Here is a 20,977-nt window from a genome sequence, read left to right as displayed (position 1 = left end):
CTGGAATCTATTATCGCGCTACTTCATTTAGCCTGTCTATATCGATCATGTAGGACAAAATGCTGGTGAATAAAATGCAACATTATTTCATGTATAGACAACATGATTTTATTACTCGTGCGTTGGACGAGAAGGTTTCTTCTCCACCGTGAACGCGTTGTCGTCGTTGTCGTCTGTTTTCAAAACAAGCAGCATTTCGCCTGATTCTCCCCCTGCTGCGCAATTGACTGCGAGCGCGGCGTCTCGTTCCCAGACGTCTTAACTCTGCAAGTTTAACGACACTCCACAAACCATGGCGACACGAGAATACCAAAACCGGCAGGTATCGATGGTCGTAATCGCTCCCCTCCGATACTCCGCTGTTGACACTGTCATTGGCGCTCGACACCGGCTGCGAATAGGGCCCATGGGGGCCTAATGACTTCCATCGTTAGCGATCCAACGAGGCACGGGTCTCTCGTTAACACGAACACGTGACACGTTTCACGTGACGCGCTTTTTTCGTTAACGGGACAAAGGCGTAATCTCTTGTTCGCGTAACGACCAACGGTGTTATCTGCCTAACGAATGTGTTCACGTGTTTACAGGCTTCATCGCCTACATGGCTCATGATGTAACGAAGCGCGAGGCACCCGTGAACTCGAGCACGTGGTGTGTGATGCGCTCGTTTCGTTAACGTGACAAGGGCGTAATCTCCTGGCCGAGTGACAATTGAAGGAGATCGTTTGCCTTACGGGTGTGTCTACCAACTCGGTAGAATGTTAAACATCTTCGTTTGGAGGTTTGCAGAAATGGAATTTCTACAGAAACGGATATGTATTGCTCCACGACTGTGTACAAAAGGACATCCTGTCCCTTTCAAGGTATTCACACCAGTGGTATCATGAGGGCTGTGAGATATTCTCGAGAAGATGCAGATCAAGACGGGAAAAAAGACGAAGAAGTGACAAATACAAGCCATAGACAAACCATAGACAAACTACGCGAGCTATTCAAATGACATTAAACAACCTCATTGGTCGAAAATATTGCAGCCTCGTTGGCAGCTGTAGTTCGTTCAGGGCGGTGACATCACAACACGTAAGTGCTCGTAACGAGCACTATCGCCTCAACGAAGAAGCTAAACGAGGAGTAGAGATTGCGCCACAGGAGAGCATCGATAAGATTCTTCGTTTCGTTTTTCCCAACGGCTCGCTGACGTTGAAGCTGCCAAAGAAAGATGGCGGAAGGGTTCTCACAAGGGATCACACAAGCGGTTAACTGTGCCCCATGGATGTGATGGCGTCAGGATGCGTTTCAACTGGACGAGAGACATTTTGTAAAGTTGTTCCGTCCGCCAAGAAACGCTCTCCGCACTGTTTGTGTGGACTTGCGACCGTATACTTCACGCCGTCTTGATAGCTACGGGTGTTGTGATGAACAACAAATAGCGATATGGATGCCTATAGTAGTTTTCGAATTCTTCGCTTTAATGCTATATTGCGGACATAGTGTTGATGTTGTACAGAATGTTTTGCTCTTCACATTCATTACATTTCCTGAGGTAGATTGGCTTGAATAGTTCCATAACATTATTTTGCTTCGCAGTGCTAACACGGAATCAAAACAGTTCACTAACGTTCTGTTCAAGCTCACTAGAAAAACGTTTTATTGCAATGCGAAATTATTTTCAGTCTACTGTTTATGAAGCCTGACACTAAGGCTGCGCGTTGCACTTCCATGCTTGAAGGAAAAATTTACCGAAAGGTAATCAAGTAGGTGTATACGTTGAGGAGAAAGGACAACCTCCTCCTCTTTCTTCTTTTGATACTTCTGATACCACTAAGTCTTCCCTTTCTGGCCTCGAACTCCCTTGTGCCCTAGAAATCAGCAAACGTGTTATACTTAAAACCATTCACGCCCGACACCATTCTCAGGGCAGAAATATGATTTACAATTTTTTGCGTATTGCTCGACGATTATCCTTACAGTGACGTACTTGTTTGTTCATTATTTTCACACGACTAGCGAGCCATATATTGAGACGGAAAGAAAAAGAAGATGATGAACGGGCATGGGAACGAACATTGGAACGGAACGAGCATGTATGAGAGCAGGGAAATGCGAGCTGTCGCAACAAAGAAAACAGTCCTATTGGTCGGAGAAAGCCTGCTGTTTGCTCAGGGCGGTGACATCACAACACGTGAGCGCTCGCAACGTGCACAATAACCACAAAGAAGAAGCTTCACGAGGAGCACAGATTGTGACCACAGCAAAGCATCGATAAAGTTCCTCGTTTCGTAATGCGTGGTTCACACTACAAATTCTCTCCGTTGCGGTTACGGTGCGGATCCAGTGCGGAGGCGGCTGTCGTACGACACGCTGTTCAGACATATGCGTTCTTGATACGTCAAACGCTTGTGGTTGACCAATCACGTCTCCACTCCACCACGTCCTCTATTCCACCACGTCTCCATTCCACAGGCAGCCATGAACGGGCAACGTGATGTGGTCGGCGAAACTTTGAGGTGTATTGAAGTGTATCTGCGTCATACAGAGCGCGTAAACTGGCCACTTGTTGTTCAAATGGCAGCAGCAGCGCTTCTGCTGAAAAGAAGGAAAAAACGACGACGACAGTGGGTTCGCCAAATACTACAGGAACGTGCCGTGCACGGGAAGTTCAACCACCTAGTTCAAGAAGTGCGCCTACGTGACGACAAGACTCATTTTGGATATTTCCGAATGACGAAAGAACGGTAAGCACACAGCTTTAAATGTGGTGCGGATGTTACAGGCCTACCGGACATGCTGTCATGCACCTGGTGCGCAGTTTGAGTTAGCACCACTTTGGAATTCTCTTTCACTCAGGTGCATTGATTTTACAGATTTCACCAACTCCTTGCACTTATCGGGCCCCGAATCCAACGCTCTGACACAACTTTCCGCAGGGCGATCCCTGCTGCTGAGAGGCTGTCCCTCACTTTGAGGTAAGCGCTTATTTAGACCAGTACCAGGTACTTGGCTCATGGGTCATCCCAGTATATTTGTTCCCTCAACTACCGAATTGGAAAATCCACCACGAGTGGAATCATCCGAGAGACGTGTGAAGCCCTTTGGCATGCCCCTCTACCTTCAGGCATGTAGTCTGCATAAAGTAACGCAGGCATCAATATTAGTCCTTTAGATCAACAAGTGTTTTTCTTACAGGCTCCGACTACACGGACTTGGGAGAGGATTGCAAGAGATTTTGATGAACTGTGGAATTTCCCAAACTGTGTAGGCGCTATCGATGGGAAACATGTTTCAATTCAGAACATGCCCAAGAGCGGCTCTGAACATTTTAATTACAAGAAATTCTACAGCGTGATCCTCCTAGCAGTGTGCGATGCCCAGTACAAGTTTACAAATGTGCACATTGAGGAATCTGGTCGCCTAAGTGACAGGGGGAGTATTTCGAAAGACAGAGCTTGGCCAGCAGCTGCTCTCCGGTCACTATAATCTTCCTGCCCCAAAATGCCTGCCTGACTGTTCAGTCATGCTGCCTCATGTACTGGTGGGAGATGCGGCCTTTCCTCTTCTATCGAATTTGATGAGACCTTACCCTGGGAGGCAGTTGCCCCTCAAGAAGGCTATGTTTAACTACAGATTGTCACGTGCAAGAAGGATAATCGAAAACAGCTTTGGTATACTTGCCAGCAGGTGGCGTATCTACAGGCAACCTATCTGTGCCAGCCTACCAACCCTGAAAGCAATTATTATGGCAACGATATGTCTTCACAACTTCCTTCGAGTGTGTGACAGCAATGAAAGAACAGGACACTGCTTGTATTGCCCTGCTGGGTTTGCAGATATGGAGGATGGATAAGGAAATGTAACAGAAGGACTGTAGAGGAGGCAAGTGACTGATAATGATGCACTTCAAGATGTTCCGCGTCTAAGCACAAACACGTATGGTGAAAGTGCACGACAGACTAGGGACACATTTGCAGATTATTTCTGTTCAGTGGGGGAGGTACCATGGCAGTACACTAAGGTCTACAGAGGCAGAGCGCCCGAGTAGTGAATGACATTTGGAAGTGTACATAGTGTGCTGTGCTTTTAGTGCCATGGAACGTGTGCTGTATTTCCTGCGTAGTCTATAAGAACAGGACACGGTTAGTGACATTTTCAGGCTGGTAGGATATGGCCCGGTTTCACCAGCACTGGTTATCTTTGAACCAAGATCAAAGGTTGCTTAAACTGAAGTGAACACACTCCACCAAAACCAAATATATGGTACAGTATCGCCCCTAGCAGTTAAAGGGACTATCGCATCCGGGAACGTGTGTATGAGACCCATACCATAATGTTCGGTATCATTTCACAATCTAGTTGGCCAAATTTCTCTTTCGAGAACGCCGTACATATTGAGTAAACGAATTTTAAATATTCCCGCCGCCTCTGAAGCTAAGGAAGCCCAGCGATAGTAACATCATGATGACGTAACGCAGCCGCACGAATGGGAGGGCTGCGCAGACGACAGTCTCCGAGCTCGTCTGCTTCGGGTTTGAGTCGCCATCGTCGCCATTTACCTCGCGAAAAGTCATCGATAAATACGCCGACTTCCGCTTGTGATTGCGAGTTCTGACGCGACCATGTCGCGTGAAACACGGTGTTACGTTCCTGGGTGTACGAACACTTCGGGCTCTAACCCAGAAGTGACATTCCACAAGCCGAGGGACAGTGACACGAAGCGAAAATGGGAGGCAGTAGTCGCCAGCAGACATCCTGACGTACGAGGAGAAATACATGTGTCCCGCGTTTGTTCTTCACACTTTGCGGAGGATGCGTACATGGAAACGGATGTTCTACAAATCCGACTTGGAGTTCCGAAACGAAAGCGGCTGAAGGCTGACGCCGTGCCCACAATATTTCCGGAACCAACTCGGCCGCGGTCTGCTGAGGTGGGTCACAGTTCTCGTATATGTCAAATGGGACCCCGCAAAAGGACATAATAATTGATAGGATCTAGCCCTGAAAAGCGTGCCTGCAACGCAGTTTACACGCTTTTCTCGGCATTGGCGCAGCCGGCGAAGTTCGATCCCTAAAACTAAGCAATGTGGGTTTTGCAAGGGAAACCCATGAGCTGAGATTGCCATTCTCGTAGTGCTTGCTGGAAATGTCGCTTACCGATGGGATGGATTATTATGAGAACATATATAATGAAGGGGCGTATGCACGTTTTCATTTAGCCGCGCGTCATATACGAACACGAACGGTACTTTGTCCTTTTGTGGGCTCCCATTCAGCGAGCAAATTTGCGCGTGAGGTTTCATTTTCTCTACTGCATTAATGCATGCTGGAAATACAGGTTGCATGTTCGAAAAACAAGTGACAACTTTATTTTGAGATTATGAATGGGGAGTTTGTCGCCATGGTCGATACTCTACCCCATTGCTTCTGGTAATGTGGGGTATGGAACAATATGAGTCCATTTTCATAAGAGGTATCTGTACAAGGAATGTTTTTTCTAGGCAGATTTGTGAAAACCAATCTATTACATATCTTATGAGATGTTGACTTATGAATTGGAACCACAAGTAAATAGTTTCGTTTACAGGTCCAGTCCACCAGCTTCACTGAAGCCAGTGCAAGTGGTACGTTCCGTAGAAAGCTCTTATTAGGCATTGCTGCACATTCATGCTCCCGCCTATCTGTTCCAGTTTAAGATGTTTTTGTCGTACTTGTCCTATACCAGCCTGTTACAGTGATAGATGTGATAACGTGTTTGTATTGTAGACGTGGAAAGGATGGAATCAGCAAGCGATGCGGGTGAATGTTTCAGCCTACAACAATCCATGTCATCAGCGGGTCCGGAAAATGGTACATGCCCAATTCATTTATGCTCACTCTTGATAAAATCCATGGTGGTTAAAATGAATGCATAGGCAATTACTCTTGAGATTCATAGCTCCTCCTTGTAAACACAGGAGGGCAGTAATCACATCATATCCCATATTGTTTTTTCATAGCTGTATTGCATAATTGCCTTTCTGCATTTTTTGTATGTGTCATGTTGGTATTGCTCTATTTCTTCAGTGCTAGTGCTGGATGGACTGCCCCTTGAACCATTTGTGCCCTACCAGATAGTCAGCCAATATGGGTTCCATTACACATTAGTACCGCACAAGCCAGAATCTGTAGCGGAAAGGGTTCAGGACAAGGAAACACAAACAGCTATTCCGACATCCACGCTTGGTAATATTGTAATATCATTTACAGGGAACAGACCTTTTACACACGTAGCCTACTACCAATTTGGTTTGCAGGCACTCAAACTGGGTTCCACATGCAAAGTAGGGAAAGCCAGACAGGCATGAGCCTTCCCCCTTCCAGCTCCCTTCTGTTGACATCATCTGAACTAGCAACTTGGTGTCCAGAAGACAGCAACATTGAAAGCGTGGAGGTCTCTGCAGGACAGGCTTCCATGCAGCATATAGGTGCACCAGCATTTGAGGAACTGATGCCAACAGATATGCTTTACATGCCTCTTTCGCCCGTCCACTGCTCCACCCCAGCTAGAGAAGAACTTGATACAACCTTGGGATCTACATGGTATGCCGTAGTACAAGTGTATTATATTTACAGAAAATTGTTAAGAGCTCTGGTGATCTAGTGATTACAAAAAGGAAAGCTATGACATCCATTTAAGTTAATATGAATTACATTGTGACCATTGTGAGGCAAGTGTGACAGAGTTCCAGCATATTTGTCTACCCACAGATTAATATTGCCTCTTGATGTGTTTTACTATCCATGTGGGTGGTGAGCCTAAACAGCTTTACCCTATCATGAAGTTGCTACTATCTGTGTCGGGGCTGAACCCATGATAATTGGGTCAGTAGGTGGACATACTACCAATCAATTGATAGGAGCCACCTTGAAATGAATACCACGGATGCTAACAGCATATGTTACAACAGCAGTCAAGGTGGTGGATAAAGCTTGAAGATAAAAAAGCTTAGGAAGAACAACAGACATACACACGGATAGCTCATAGCAGCAGTATAACACGTAACACAGACATGACAGAAGTTATAACAACAAAATACATGGGAACAGAAGGGGTAAGGAAGCTGTGGCCAACAAACTAGGCCACCATGACCACGCTGGGGAACAGGTCATTTTAACCTTGGTGAAACAGACCTACAGGGAAGGATGTACAGGGATTTTATGAAAAAGTCATCCTAGAAACAGCACCGCAAAGTGTGCTGCCCTGACGAATAGGCCGTGCATTCCAAGACATAGATGCCTTCCTAGACTGAATACCAAAGGCTTTCTACTTCACACACAGCATTGTATTACACATATACGTTTCGCAAAGGTGAATAACCTCTTTTCTTTCTCGATGTAGCCAGCCTGATCCGAAGGACGTGACGGTCCACTCATCTGAATTAACAGAGGGATCAGAGACTGAAGAGTAAGCAATTGCACTTGAAAGCCGTGGGAATTCTTACATTGCAACTATTTTTTTCCTAGTGACGAATATGAGAAGGAACATGAGGGACATCATTCTAAATCCCATGTGCATCGAACGTAAGTACAGCATGCTCCAGTATGCTGTGTTTTAAGATATAGAAATATGTGATTGCTTTTCAGGCTAAATCCAGAGGAACGTCTCTTCCTGGTGGCGGAGTCAAGTCTGCGAGAGCTCCTGTCACAGTGTCCTTGTGGCAGCAGCGATGCTGAAACAGACATCACAACAAGGGGCACATGGCTGAGAGCAGCAACAGCTTGCAGCTGTGGGAAACTGCGTACATGGTCCAGCCAGCCTTGGGTGGAAGACAGACCACTCGGAAACATTCTGCTCTGTAGTGCGATTCTGTTTTCCGGCGTGAACATAACCAAGGCATTTCGTATGTTTGCCATGATGAAGGTACAAATACAGGCACTTTTCTAGTGTTAATGTAACCAAGGCATTTTGTACATGTTCCATACGATGCAGGTGCCAACACTGACTTTGTCGCAGTACTTCAGAACACAGAAACAGCACCTCTTTCCTGCCGTGAATGATGTGAGTACATTTATAAAGTATGTGCCTATTATCGTTCAAGAAAACAAGTAACATATCCTAGCGGTAGCTCGAAAGTCACAGAATGTTTTCACCCAATGTTCCTTTTAGTATGTGATCTTATCTTATCTACAACTGTTGTAGGTCTTCCTGAGCAGACAAGCTGAGCTACTGGACCGGCTCCGCCCAGTGCCCCTGACCCTTGCGGGAGATGGCAGATGTGATTCGCCAGGCCACACAGCCCTCTATGGCACTTACACACTGCTTGAGACAGTTGCCAATAGGATCATCCACTTTGAATTGGTCAAGGTATCTCATACCAAATCTTTCTGTAACAGTATCGTAAACATTGCATCATGCAATTCATACTTTTTCGGGTAATACCCGATATTTACCCTCAAGCTTCCAATTTTCGGCCTTAGTCCAGTTTCTCCCTAAAAAAATGTGGTTCTAATTAAGTGTTTTTTTTTTCATTGCGGAACTGGCAGAGCTTACTCACAATGTTGTACTAAAATCCTTAACACTACGAGCTCAGGACTAATTGCTGCTATTCAGAGAGTGGAAGAAGCGTTGACGCTGTACAGGCCTACAAGTGTTGAAGTTCCACAGCCTAATTGAGCACATCAAAACATAGCTCTGCTGTTTCTGTTGTCAAATGACCATACCTCTAGGGGGCAACACTACCCTGTATATGGGTATAACATGTGTAATACGTCGATCTTGGTGTTTTATGTAACAGTCAACAGAAGTCTCAAGCAGCAATGCCATGGAGGTACATGGTCTAAAGAACTGCCTTGCCTACCTTGAAGCACATGACATGGTTGTGGACACCATAGTGACTGACCGCCACACTGCAATAAAGTCTGTGTTAAGGGAATTGTGTCCACACATCAAACACCGTTTTGACGTGTGGCACGTTGCGAAAGGTGAGCACTCTCAACAAGCATGGAAAGTTGCTTTCGGTATTCAAACTCATGTGGTAACTTTGAACAGGGATCAAGAAAAAGCTTGTGTCTCTCAGCCGCTCCACAAAGCACCACGTTGTGAAGTTCTGGATAGAGAGCCTTATCCGACACATATACTGGTGTCCAAAGTACAGTGGGGAAAGTGGTGACCTTTGTCTGGCGAAGTGGGTATCGGCAGTGAACCACATTGTCGATGTCCATGAGCATGACAACCCACTGTACCCAGTTTGTTATCATGGCCCAGTTTCAGAACCACGAGAATGGCTCAAAGAAGGTAAGTACAAATAAATAAACCAATGGGTGCAGTCAGGCGATAACTCAAGAAATCTCTGAGAAAACTTTAAATGAATATTTGGTAAAGTAATTGCATCTGGGTTTTCTGGAGTAACACAAATGCAAAATGTGTGACATATATGCGTGTGTCTACTCTACATGCATGCCCTGTTATCATTGTTTTGGGAAGTGTGATTTAGCTGGAACTGAACAAAATTCAGGAAAACTGCTTAACCGTTTCTTAAATATAGCACTGCATGTAAATGGTTTTGGTGCTTAAAAAATACAGTTCTCACAACTCAGACCTCAGTGGCTGAACAATGGCGATGACAGGCAGGGTGAAGTGACCCGACGAGGCTGATTGTGGCATTAAACCAGCACACTCTTGAAAATGGTGTCCTAAGATTAACTGTACAGTATGACTTTAATAAGTCACACTGTGCAGTTAATCTTAGGACACCATTTTCAAGAGTGTGCCTGTTTATGAATGCATTTTTTAAAATTATATACAGTGCTTATTAGCACTGCTGACACAATCATGTGAGGTAGGTTTTTTGAGTGGAAGCTGAAGTTAATTTCCGCGTTGTATCAAAATTTAAGCTACACCATTTTTATGCGCGTGTAGGAAAGGAGCCTTATTGCACTGTTCATCCCATTGACACACATGGATTTTTCATTGCTTGCCCTCCTGTAGAGGGCCCAATAAATAGCACTATGGTCCTAGATTTTCTTCGGCAGGCATGTACTAGTACGTAGACATAGCAACAAAAATACTAAAGAATGGACAAGTTGATTTATCCCTTTCTTACACCCACGAGTTCAGTCGTGTGCTATGTCGTGGTTGCATCTCCAAGCATCGAGCTTATAGGTATAATTTTACATAATAAGTGGTCGAGCTGGTGGATGAACTCCAATGTCAGGAAGCCTGACCAGCGAGTGACAAGGGAAAGCAAGCACAACACAAGTGGCTTGTTGTGTCTGTTTCTTTTTTTTTTTCTGTTGTCGGTCGCTCACGCTTTCTCAAGAAGGACTAGTAGTTTTGTTAACCTTGTTGACAGAGCTAGAATTAAGCTTATCATTTACAATTACAGATAGTGAGACGTACGCAAAGGTCAAGGACATCTTGACAGCACCCGCACTGCTCAGGGATGTCCCTATGCTTTCTGCAAAACAACAGACATATGGCCTGGAGTCATACCACAGTGTCCTGAACCACTTTGTTCCGAAATCCTATTCGTTTTTTGATGAGGGGATGGTGGCCAGGTATTAAACCTTCATAAAATCATGTCACACATACAGAACCTGTACCATCTACATTACAAAACTGTGTTTTAGGACACAGTTGGCAATACTCCATTACAACGAGAATGCTGACCGTGTGCAAGTGGAAAGAGAGGGCTCCAAGCAGTTCCGACTGAAGCCATCCAAGCTGAAAAAGACGTGGGTGGCCGTACCCCTCAAAGAAAATGCTACCTATGGTATATTTTCACCACTGCGTGCATCATGTTCTGTGTCAATACATAGATGTAGTTATTGTGGCTAGTTTGAAGATAGTGCTAGTTATAGAGTGTTTTAGCCTTTGCAGAATTTTTTTATTGAAAAGCTATGAGAGCAGCATATATAGATCTCATTTTTGCCTGATTACTTTAAAAAATTAATTAGGTGATTCCAGACAAAAGCAAGCGGAATGAGGGTATCCTTGTTTAGAGCTATTTCAGGTCTAACAAATCCTAAAATACACATGTGCCTTAAAATATCCATCCTTGAATATTGATATGAAAATGAGCTGAAACCACGCTGGCGGGGAATGCAGGAAGCACAGCGCTCACTTCATGCAAGAGCTCGACATAATTTGAAGTAATGGAAATCATCAGAGTAGGCGCTGATCTACTGGCTAAATAAACCACTTCTGTTGCCATAGATGACTCTTGAGGAGCACTTTTTCAGTCTCTCATCATCTGCACACCAAAATTCAGCAATAGATATTTCACGGCATGCTTTTAAGGATTTTTAAAAGATAGAATGGCTTTCAATGTGGATTTTCTCCTGTTCGGCTTGCTTTTGCTCAAAGGTCACATATACCCCCTTCCAGATGATGTCCGCCTTGCAGTATAACTCAATTGGGAAAAGTGATGTCTGTGCTGCTCCCATAGCTTTTCCATGAAAACACCCAGTATTGAGCATAGTCCTTCAAGTTCACCTAACACATTTATTGTCAACCTATGCTTATCCATCAACAGATTATGCGGCAACACTGATTGCAGAGGTTCTGACTCGCATTCAAGAACACCAAACGCAGTCAGCAGCTGCAGAAACTCGGCCAGCTCGTTCAGCAACATATGGTGAGAAGCCAACTCTTAGGCAAGCTGTGGAACAACACCAAACACGGTACGCAAAATATTGGTTCTACCAAGTTGCACCCAACCTGCTTGCTCCTGATGACTTAACTCTATTCTGGATTTTACATGTAGGTTCCAGAAGGGAAAGTAGGCCATGTCCACACCAGCTGAGGACCACGGACAGCTGGCCATCTTGACATATGACATCACAAACGGCCCTTTTCAGGGCCAACCAATGCTTTACGCAAAGACAAGCGTTGCTTGTAGATCAACCCACCTCATATGACATTGCATATTAATTCTCAAACCCATTTTGATAATTGCATAACTAAAATCATTAAAGGGACTATCGCATCTATGTGTGTACGTTAGTCGTCGCTTAACAGTTAACTTGGCCAAAATTCACTTCCATAAACAGCTGAAGACAAATTTGTCACTCTCAGCAACTATCAGCCTTGTGTGTGTGACGTTTGCTCCAATTTTCAGAGAAGGAATTTTGAAATACTCTAATATCCGTCATCCGCTCTTGCCCACATGATTGTCAGTGAGCAACGTAGAAAAAAATGTCACTGCAGTGGCACAATCAATTGGGACGGATGCAGCAGCCCCTTTAAGCAGTACCTGTTGTACGAAAAGAAGTCTTATGGATATGCTGAATTGCAAAACTATATTTTATTATAACCAAGTTAACATTTTTTTTCATTCCAGCACATGGGCAGTTCTGAGAAGACAGCAGCCTGGAATCTACTGAAATTGTGAACAACAGTATCATCACCATCTGTGCATGGATATTAAATACCACTGTAGCATTTTGTTATGCAAAAAAAATATTAAAACGAAAAACACCAAAGAATTTATATTCGTGCTATCCGGGAGGTTTTTCGGTATGTGTGGTGCATGTACTGCTTTCGACACGGCAGCTTGTGGCTCTTGATTTTCATCACATTTGAAAAAAGGTACATGATCTTTTTATGAGCATTAGCTTAATGAGTTAGATGTTTCAAAAAAAGGAAGTGAGGTATGTGGCTTTGAAGCCTTACAGTGTGATAAATGTACAGAAATGTACACTCACGCCAATAATATCAGGTCGACACCCTCTAGCTTACCTACTCCTTTTATGTTCACTGAAGTATACAGCCTTGTTAATATGAAGGTATAACCATGAAAAGGGAATCAGCCAGCAGATGCATATAATATATGTATGCTGAAAACATACCATTCTTAAGAAAGATACCCTTGGTATGAAGGCGACGGGTGCTCTCTTCGAATCGCTCGCACAGCGCAGCCTGGAATTTGTCGCATATTTCTAGGTCCGAGGTAGCCCCAGACCCAACTGGCAAATATAGAGTAGGCTGTGAACCTCAGACACCTATGTAAAGATATAAGGAAAGTCAATTTCAGCGATACTGCAGCAAAAAAGGATGACCAACTCGCGTACATAAGAGGTGACGAAAAGACAACTGCAAATATCCTAGTATATTCCAACATATCTATAGAACACTGCATTAAAGGTTGCATTACAAGATGAAACTCCTACATATCGGTTAAAATACAGCTGTGGTTGCTGTAAGGGACTATTACCATACCCGCCCTAGGAAACGACATACCTGTTGTCTGTCAGATCCAACAGCCGCAGCCGATAGTCGTAGCGGCAGTACTGGCGTGCATTCACCGCCAGCATTTCCCTCCGCAGACAGAAGTCGTGGAACAGACGGTGCTCGGTGATGCACTGCACGCCAGCACTGTCACACAGAGCTGCAACCTGGCTCACTGAGGTGCAGCACAAGTATTCGTCTGGTTGCTCCGGACTGCAGACGCCGCACAGACACCTGTCGTTTTTCAAGTACCAGTCCAACAATCGGTTGATAGCGTAATTGCAGTGGGTGCGATGCGTACAATGTGATAATCTGACTTACCGAAAGTCATCGTTTTGCGTGACTTCGCGAACAACTGCATCCCTGTTGATCGGAGGATGAAGCGGAAGTGGGTCCGTTGAATACGGATCACCGTCTGACACCACGTCGTCCGAGCTGTCCTCACTGAATTCATCCAGCAGCGACGAGGAAAAACTTTCGCTTTCGACGTCCGACATGATCACAGCTAGGCTCTACGCGGTTTCCCTGGCAGACGACGTCCCGACAGTCGCTCCCTGATTGGTGCGGCTGCGTGACGTTTGCGGAGAGGGAATACCAGAAAACCCTCAACGTCCGTCGTCTGCTACGGCTATGTTTTCCATCAAACTGCACAGAAACTACTCCACTTCTTCGTGTCGGACTTTTTGTGTAATTGTTGGCGACGAACGACGAGTAAAACGGCGCTATAGTTTCGGAATCAACCGGGACGGATGCGATAGTCCCTTTAAGCTCCCCCGTCATCTTCATATAATGAATGTGATTTTTTATGAACATTAGTTGGTTATGTGATGAATGTTTCAGTGACAATAACTCCCTTTAGTTAAGCAGAGTTCGTTAAATCCAAATTAATGGGCTGTTGGTCTCGGTTCAAATGTTGGCATTGGTGAAACCGGGCCCATGCCTGGAAGCTATTACCTCATTTGTAGCAAAAAATTCTGGAAAGACAGAAAAACCTTGTTGAATACAAAACCTCAGGCAGATGGCAATCAATACGGAAAAAGAACCAGTGCTATACTTCTGCTACAACAACATTTGTAGTAACATGTTTGTTTTGTGTGTAGTAACTGTTTTGCAGTAACGGTCCACATGCCATCAGGTGTACGACATCCTATTGTAGACATGTGTATATGTTTGTGGTACAAAATATTGTTAAGCAAGTTCTACCTAAGGCATGTATCACAATGTACCAGTTAAAGCAAGAATCTGTATATAATAGAAACGTTTTTATTCCAACAACTTTGACTTTGTTTTTATGACAGCTGCACGCCTAGTGGCAACCAAGAAAACCGCACCATACTTGCTGCCCCTGCAAGTTCATGACTACTATTCATGGTTACTACCATGGTTTTCATGGTCAGAGCCTGAAGAATCACATACACTTTAAAACATCTGTGAAGAATAGGAGTTGTGCCCCAATGCAAAATCTCAAATTAACTGTTTACATTTGTGAAGACAACGAGACCCTACTACAGTGACGAGAACTGTAAGTCAAACAACAATTGCTGTATTTTGATTTTTGCCAGTTGCCTTGCTTCAACATTTAGGCTTTTTAGTGTTGTTTTCAGGCTCAGTAGAAACATAAGGTCGCAGTCAGACACGTCGATGTGTGGCTGTTGGCATTCGTTCGTTGACATTTTAGTACTTGCTGCAGCTAATACCTCAACAAGGGCATCATCGTCGCTTTTCCTTTTTCTCTTGGGTTTTGCAAAAAGTCGCACCTGGTCAGTTCTCTCCGCCGCTTCCAATGACCGGAAAGCTGATGAGGGAACAAGACTACCCCGTGTCATGTCCTGCAAATGGAAGAGAAACACAGTAATATTTCCATGTTAACTTCACACAACAAAGACCTTGATATTGATCACCAAGCATAGTTGTGTTCAATGTACAACATTTCACATGCTTTCTGCGCCCTGAGATAACGTACCATAGGGGAAGCACTGTCTTCTGATGTGTGAGAGCTGGGGGGTAGACTGCCTGAGCTTTCACCTGGCAACAGTTCCTCACCACACCTTTCGCTCTGCTGGTCCACTATCGCAAGCAGGATCTCTACCGTCAAGAAAAAGTGAAGTGATCTGATTCGTTCACACCAAGCACTGGACACAAGCGAATGACAGAGTAAAGCTACTTAAATTGTCTATCTAACCCTGCGGGGACGTTGATGTTCCTGCGGCTGGTTCGTTTGGGCTCGATCCTGCAGCTCCTTGAATTTTGCTGGCGACCGTACCTTTATTCGCACGGCTGAAAATATACATATGTCAACATCCTTCGTTGCCTGGTCAATGAGCAGGGAAAAGGCTAACAACTTCCTACACACCAGGTAACAAACGAACAAACATGTATGTCTTTCGTTGGGAACACTCATCGAGGCTTTATTTTATCAATAAAAAAACCCAGGTATTTTAGAAGGGGCCAACTTGACTCGCACGGCGTTGCCGATCCGCTCGGCAAAGAATTCCTTAGTTCACGGGACAGGCGGTCACGTATGTTCCTCCACATACGCTGACAGTCATCGACTGAAAACACAGAGCTGCGAAATCACTGTGCGAGCTACGCGTTTCGGTAACTATGACGTGCAAGCATTTCAACTTACTTGGCATGCTCAGCGCTCCTGCAATAGAAATCCAGGAATTTTCCCGCATTAATGAATCTCTGTACTCGGCTCGGCGTGGGTCGTAGAGCCACGGGTATTTCTCGACCTCTGAAATTAGAGCTTCTTGTTTTGCCAACGTGCTTTCACCGGAGGCAGCCATGTTGGAAAAGCACGCGACAGCACAGCAGTGATGCGCTTGCGCGGAGCGCGTTCGCTCATTGGTCAGCTGCATCTCCGCAGGTAGCCCGTACCGCATGGAGTTCGGTCGAGCTCAACTCTTGCGGTGCGTGTGCTTTTCGGAGTGTCGTGCTTCGTTGTCATGACAACCGTGTCGCGCCGCATCCGTAACGCATGAAAATGCAACAGTGTGAACCAAGCATAAGCCTGAACGACTCGTTCAGCAGTCGCGTGCCGTTGAGTTGAAAGTGTGAAACGATTAAGCCCCCTGGTTCGTTCCATAAACATACCCACGACGACGCATTTAAGATATGCAGTCAGATTACAATGGAATGAGGCAAAGTTAATTATGGATACGAGTGGCTGGCGCATTCAGCGGCAGCATCCATAAAGTACACCAAGTAATGATGGAGTTGATGGCCTGCTGGAGGGCCAACTGGTGAGAAAAAGAACGTATAGGTTGATAGAGGACACAGTCACCTGCAAAGAGCGTGGTAGAGGATGTTAAAGAACTAGTTAAGAACTAATCGTTAATGGCGATAAGGAAAAGCAGAGGTCCGAGAACGGAGGCTTGCGGAACACCGGAATAAACAGGGAGGAAAGGAGAAAGAGTGTCGTCCAGAAGCGCCCTGCGTTCGGTCAGAAAGGTAACTGAAGGATCCAGCGGGGGACATCAGGGTTAACACTGAGCAGAGAGTTTACGAAGTAGGCCAGCATGACACAGAATTGAATGTTTTTCTAAAGTTCAGAGACATTGCGTTTGTCTGGGTAGAGTGATCCTTGTGGGATGCGATATCGCAGAGAACTGATGCTAATTCTTTCACAGGTGAGCCGTTTACGAAAGCCTTGCTTTTATTTTGAAGAAGTTATTAGTTTGCAAATGACCAGATAGAGGAGTGATGACCTGTTCCCGCTCTTGAAAACGGAACTAACCTTCGCGTGCCCCCAGCCACTCGGGACCGCACCCTGATCAAGGGACTGCGTGTGAATGACACACACATATAATTGAGATGTTTGCTATATATCTTTCAGAACCTTAGCGTGGAGTAGCGTAGTATAGTCCATATGAAGACGATAACTTCAGTTGATCGATAATTTTCATTATCCCTGCCTCCGTGACCACAATTCTATCAATCGGAACAGAAATACTGCATGACATGGTAGCATCTGAAAGACCCACAGGTACATCTTTCGTAGAAACACTTGTGAAGGCCTCGTTGAAGGCAACTGCGCAGAGAGCAACGACAAGTTTAGAGCCCTCGGTGCTCGGCAGAGACATAGGATAAACACGAGAAGTGTGAATGGTTCACCAGAACTTGCGAGGGTTGTCAGAAAGCATGGCCACAAGCTGAACTGAACAGAAATTAGTTTAGTTTAGTATGAAGCGCTAAACACTCCCAATACCTTATGTATAGGCAGAGCTAGAGCAAGTTCGCTTTGCCTGATGGAATAACTGTTTCCTCCTGTTACTGAGTTTCCTGAGGCCGCCGAAGCACCACTGTGAAGTGGAGAACTGGCGCATTACAGCTGTAAGAACGTGTGCACCCAACAACTGCTTAATTTTAGTACGAAGCAGCTGCCAGTCAACTGTGCATGAATCATGAATTAAAGCTAGAAATGAACGACGGTTGCAGCCCTGTCATACATTTTTTATAGTTTTTCGCGCAGATGGCTTCCAAGGGCGCGATAAGCGTAACGACACGTGGATAGCTTCGTGGTCACTCAGGGAGAGTGGGAATGAAATATCACCAGATAGTAGGATCATTTACAAAAATTAGGCAAAGAATTGATGACCTGAAGGATGAAACCCTACTTGATTCATGCACTAGCTCTGACAATCCAAAGGGCACACATACGTCAACAAAGTTAGATTCTTCAAGAGAAACACCACTGGGAACAGACCAGTCAATGCCTGAATAATTGAAATCGCCAAATACACAAATTTTTGTATTAGGAAAAAGAGGAACAAGCACCAATAACAGAACGCAAAACCGTGGAATAAAATGGTCAGGTGGTCTGTAAAATACACTGACACACAGGTTCATATGCACAAACCTAATATTAACCCAACACGTTTCCAGTCGAGATGCGACGTAAACAGGGGCGCAAAGAATGTCCCGCCTGACACCATTCAGAATAACGCCTCACGACGACAACCACAATCATAGCGATAGAAATTAAACTCCGGTGAGAGTGCGGTAATTTCATCATTATGAACAGCTGGAGATAACCAAGCTTCGGTTCCGATAACGAGGTCAGAATAACAGTTACCAAATTGAAGGACGAATAATGTAATTGATTCGGCGAAAATATGTTAGCATTAGACATATGCTACTCTCACGTGTTTTTTTTTTTCGTTTACAGCCGGCCACTACCAACCCCTATCCACGTCTATTCACCTCTATCCATCGCAAACTATCACCAGCTATTACTATCACTAACTTTTACGGACTACCAGTAACTACACAGCCACAACAGCGGCGCAACCCTTCTTCCTATCCGGCTCGTTGCCTTTTCGCCGCGCTGCTGAAGAGAGAAGTCTACCCTCTACCAGTGCGCGGGCGGGTATGGGAGCAGGAAGTCGGAGAGACTCCGAAGCTTTAACTTGAGAGTTAACTTGTCTCAAGCGGTAGCGCCACTGTGCAGTGAAGGCCACGTAGAGGCAATGAGCATAATCCTATGTAAATGATTCATAGCCTACATTCAGCTTGTCATTCTCTGTTCGTCCTGCACGTCGTCCACGGCGTCGCTTTTTTCGGTACCCTCCCGCCCCGGCCATCTTCTTGGCGTGACGTTCCAGGAGGTCCCTTCTCCGAAGGCGAGGAGTCCGGGAGTGTGAGCAAGGCGACGACTACTGATCTGTCTCGATCGCGCGCGGCCATTCTCCATCTGTGGTTCGTTCATTAAACATCCTCATCACGACGCTGTGCTGTCTTACAATATATACAGGGTGTCCCAGCTAAATTGACCATATTTTTTAAAAATATATCTAACACTTTTTTCGAGATGAAATCACTTGCAATATAACATATGCTGAAGGGCACTCCCTAGGTAGGAGGGCATTAGCAGACTCCTAAGGCAATGTCTTAATTAACTTTCAATAATTAACTTTTTAATTATAAAAGCTACGAAGTTGTTCCAATGAGTATATCTGATCTCTTCGGTCACCAGATACCAACGTCGTTTTCAAAACAAAAATCCGTTAGATAGATCGTTCGCAAAAAATTCATGAAGGAACACATTTTTTTTCTTTATTTTATTCATTGCGCATCTCTAGAGAAGCGTCTTTCCTTCGCCCCCAATACGAGAGGATGAAAGAGCACACTATCGCCTCTTGCGTCCTGAAAAAAAAAAGAAACAGAAAATGCAGCCCAAGATAAGGGTAGTTGCGATAGAGGCACCCGATAGATTTGTGTTTGTTTTGTTTCCACAAGTTAAAGCTAATCTTGGACGCCTGAGGCGGCACTGTGCTCATTGACTCTCTCACACGGGGGTGAAGGAAAGCCACCTATTCATGCGCAATGAACAAAATAAAGAAAAAATCGCGTTCCTTCACGAATTTTTTGCGGACGATCTATCGAACAGATTTTTGTTCTGAAAACGGCTTTGGTATCTGGTGACAGAAGAGATCAGATGTTCTCATTGGAGCAACTTCGTAGCTTTTATAATTAAAAAGGTAATTATTGAAAGTTAATTAAGACATTGCCTTAGAAGTCTGCTAATGCTCTTCTAGGGAGTGCCCTTCAGCATGTGCTATATTGTAATTAATTTCATCTCGGATATAGTAAATATAAATTGATATATTTTACAAAAATATGGTCACATTTAGCTGGGACACCCTGTGTACATAGATATATATATATATAGTGAAAAAAAATAGCATAGGCTCTTTGGCTGCACGTTGAACATATGTTTATAAGTCCCAAACGTATATATATACGTATATATATATAAAGAGGGGAGGAAAGCCATTAAAAAAATAGGAAATGATGCTAGACGTGTTTGAAATTCAAACTTACAGTTAAGATGGCTTCTATGGCTGCACGTAGAGAAACAGATACTCATTGAACGATGCGACAGCACCAGAGGACACGTGTTTCGCCGTGTTTGCGGCTCGTCGGCCCTGGGTAGCTGCGCATCGTTCGGGATTGGCAAACCAGGGGTCACTCGCTCGCTGAGTGACCCCTAATAGATAGTAACCCCTAAGAAATAAGTAAATGACGCTATACGTGTTTGAAACTCAAACTTACAGATTAAGATGGCTTCTATGGCTGCATATGTTTGTAAGTCAAACGTCGCCATGCCAGTACTGGACAGCTGTTTCGGCCATCTTGTGCCTCATCAGCAGTACGCAGGCAGGCAACGTTTGAGCGGATGGCGTCAGAAGGGGTCACGTTACACGTGATGCCTCCTGTCAGGGTGCTATATAAATAGCAGGAGCTCTTTGGCTGCAAGTATAGCATATGTTTGTAAGTCAAACGTCGCCATGCCAGTACTGGATAGCTGTTTCGGCCTTCTTGAGCCTCATCAGCAGTACGCAGGCAGCAACGCCTGCGTACTGCTGATGAGGCCCAAGAAGGCCGAAACAGCTGTCCAGTACTGGCATGGCGGCGTTTGTTGCCGAGACGCACTGTTGCGCCGACCCAAGATCTTGTAACTTCCCTGCGCCAGGCTGACGAGCTCGAAGTAAAGCGAAACAGCTGTCCTCGGCTGGGAGTGCTCGATCAAATTGTAAACACATGCTTAACGTGCAGCTACAGAGCTTCGGCTATTTTCACTTTGTACATATATGTATATATATATAAAGGGGGGGAAAGCCATTAAAAAATAAGTAAATGACGCTAGACGTGTTTGAAGTTCAAGCTTACAGATTAAGATGGCTTCTATGGCTGCACGTAGAGAAACAGATACTCATGGAACCATGCGACAGCACCAGAGGACACGTGTTTCGCCGTGTTTGCGGCTCGTCA

At 44.9% G+C, this 20,977-nt stretch overlaps 1 protein-coding gene and 2 long non-coding RNA genes across 4 annotated transcripts; 2 read left to right on the top strand and 1 right to left on the bottom strand.

The window, feature by feature from the left end:
* Positions 1 to 4,281: 4,281 nt before the first annotated feature.
* Positions 4,282 to 10,537, top strand: LOC135389446 (uncharacterized). The gene is made up of 13 exons (XM_064619494.1): positions 4,282 to 4,922; positions 5,579 to 5,615; positions 5,758 to 5,841; positions 6,058 to 6,216; positions 6,288 to 6,573; positions 7,373 to 7,438; positions 7,498 to 7,554; positions 7,618 to 7,894; positions 7,964 to 8,032; positions 8,174 to 8,338; positions 8,769 to 8,955; positions 9,023 to 9,268; positions 10,359 to 10,537. Exons 1-13 carry the CDS (start codon positions 4,614 to 4,616, stop codon positions 10,535 to 10,537), a joined length of 2,121 nt encoding a protein of 706 aa, XP_064475564.1. The 5' UTR covers positions 4,282 to 4,613.
* Positions 10,538 to 10,606: 69 nt separating this feature from the next.
* LOC135387049 (uncharacterized) lies at positions 10,607 to 11,964 on the top strand. Its single transcript, XR_010420813.1, has 3 exons — positions 10,607 to 10,745; positions 11,508 to 11,655; positions 11,739 to 11,964. It is a non-coding gene; the product is annotated as an uncharacterized LOC135387049 (long non-coding RNA).
* Positions 11,965 to 12,254: 290 nt separating this feature from the next.
* On the bottom strand, positions 12,255 to 13,594 carry LOC135387048 (uncharacterized). Of its 2 annotated transcripts, XR_010420812.1 has the most exons (4): positions 13,523 to 13,594; positions 13,214 to 13,435; positions 12,823 to 12,975; positions 12,255 to 12,353 (listed from the first exon to the last, which is right to left on the bottom strand). It is a non-coding gene; the product is annotated as an uncharacterized LOC135387048 (long non-coding RNA). The 2 variants fall into 2 exon arrangements; XR_010420811.1 differs by lacking the exon at positions 12,255 to 12,353 and having other exon boundaries at positions 12,692 to 12,975.
* Between the last annotated feature and the right edge of the window lie 7,383 nt (positions 13,595 to 20,977).

The sequence above is a fragment of the Ornithodoros turicata genome, chromosome 3 (assembly GCF_037126465.1).
Source record: "Ornithodoros turicata isolate Travis chromosome 3, ASM3712646v1, whole genome shotgun sequence".
Taxonomy (NCBI): Eukaryota; Metazoa; Arthropoda; class Arachnida; order Ixodida; family Argasidae; genus Ornithodoros; species Ornithodoros turicata.
Note: the sequence above shows the minus strand (reverse complement) of the source record. Positions and strands in the feature narration are given on the sequence as shown.

What these genes read in the sequence shown, in the direction of transcription:
- LOC135389446 (XM_064619494.1), top strand. Translation starts at nt 4,614, where the DNA reads ATGTCGCGTGAAACACGGTGTTACGTTCCTGGGTGTACGAACACTTCG. An exon ending in CGTGTGGCACGTTGCGAAAG is followed by an intron (nt 8,956 to 9,022) that starts GTGAGCACTCTC and finishes AACTTTGAACAG; the next exon opens with GGATCAAGAAAAAGCTTGTG. An exon ending in ACGAGAATGGCTCAAAGAAG is followed by an intron (nt 9,269 to 10,358) that starts GTAAGTACAAAT and finishes TTACAATTACAG; the next exon opens with ATAGTGAGACGTACGCAAAG.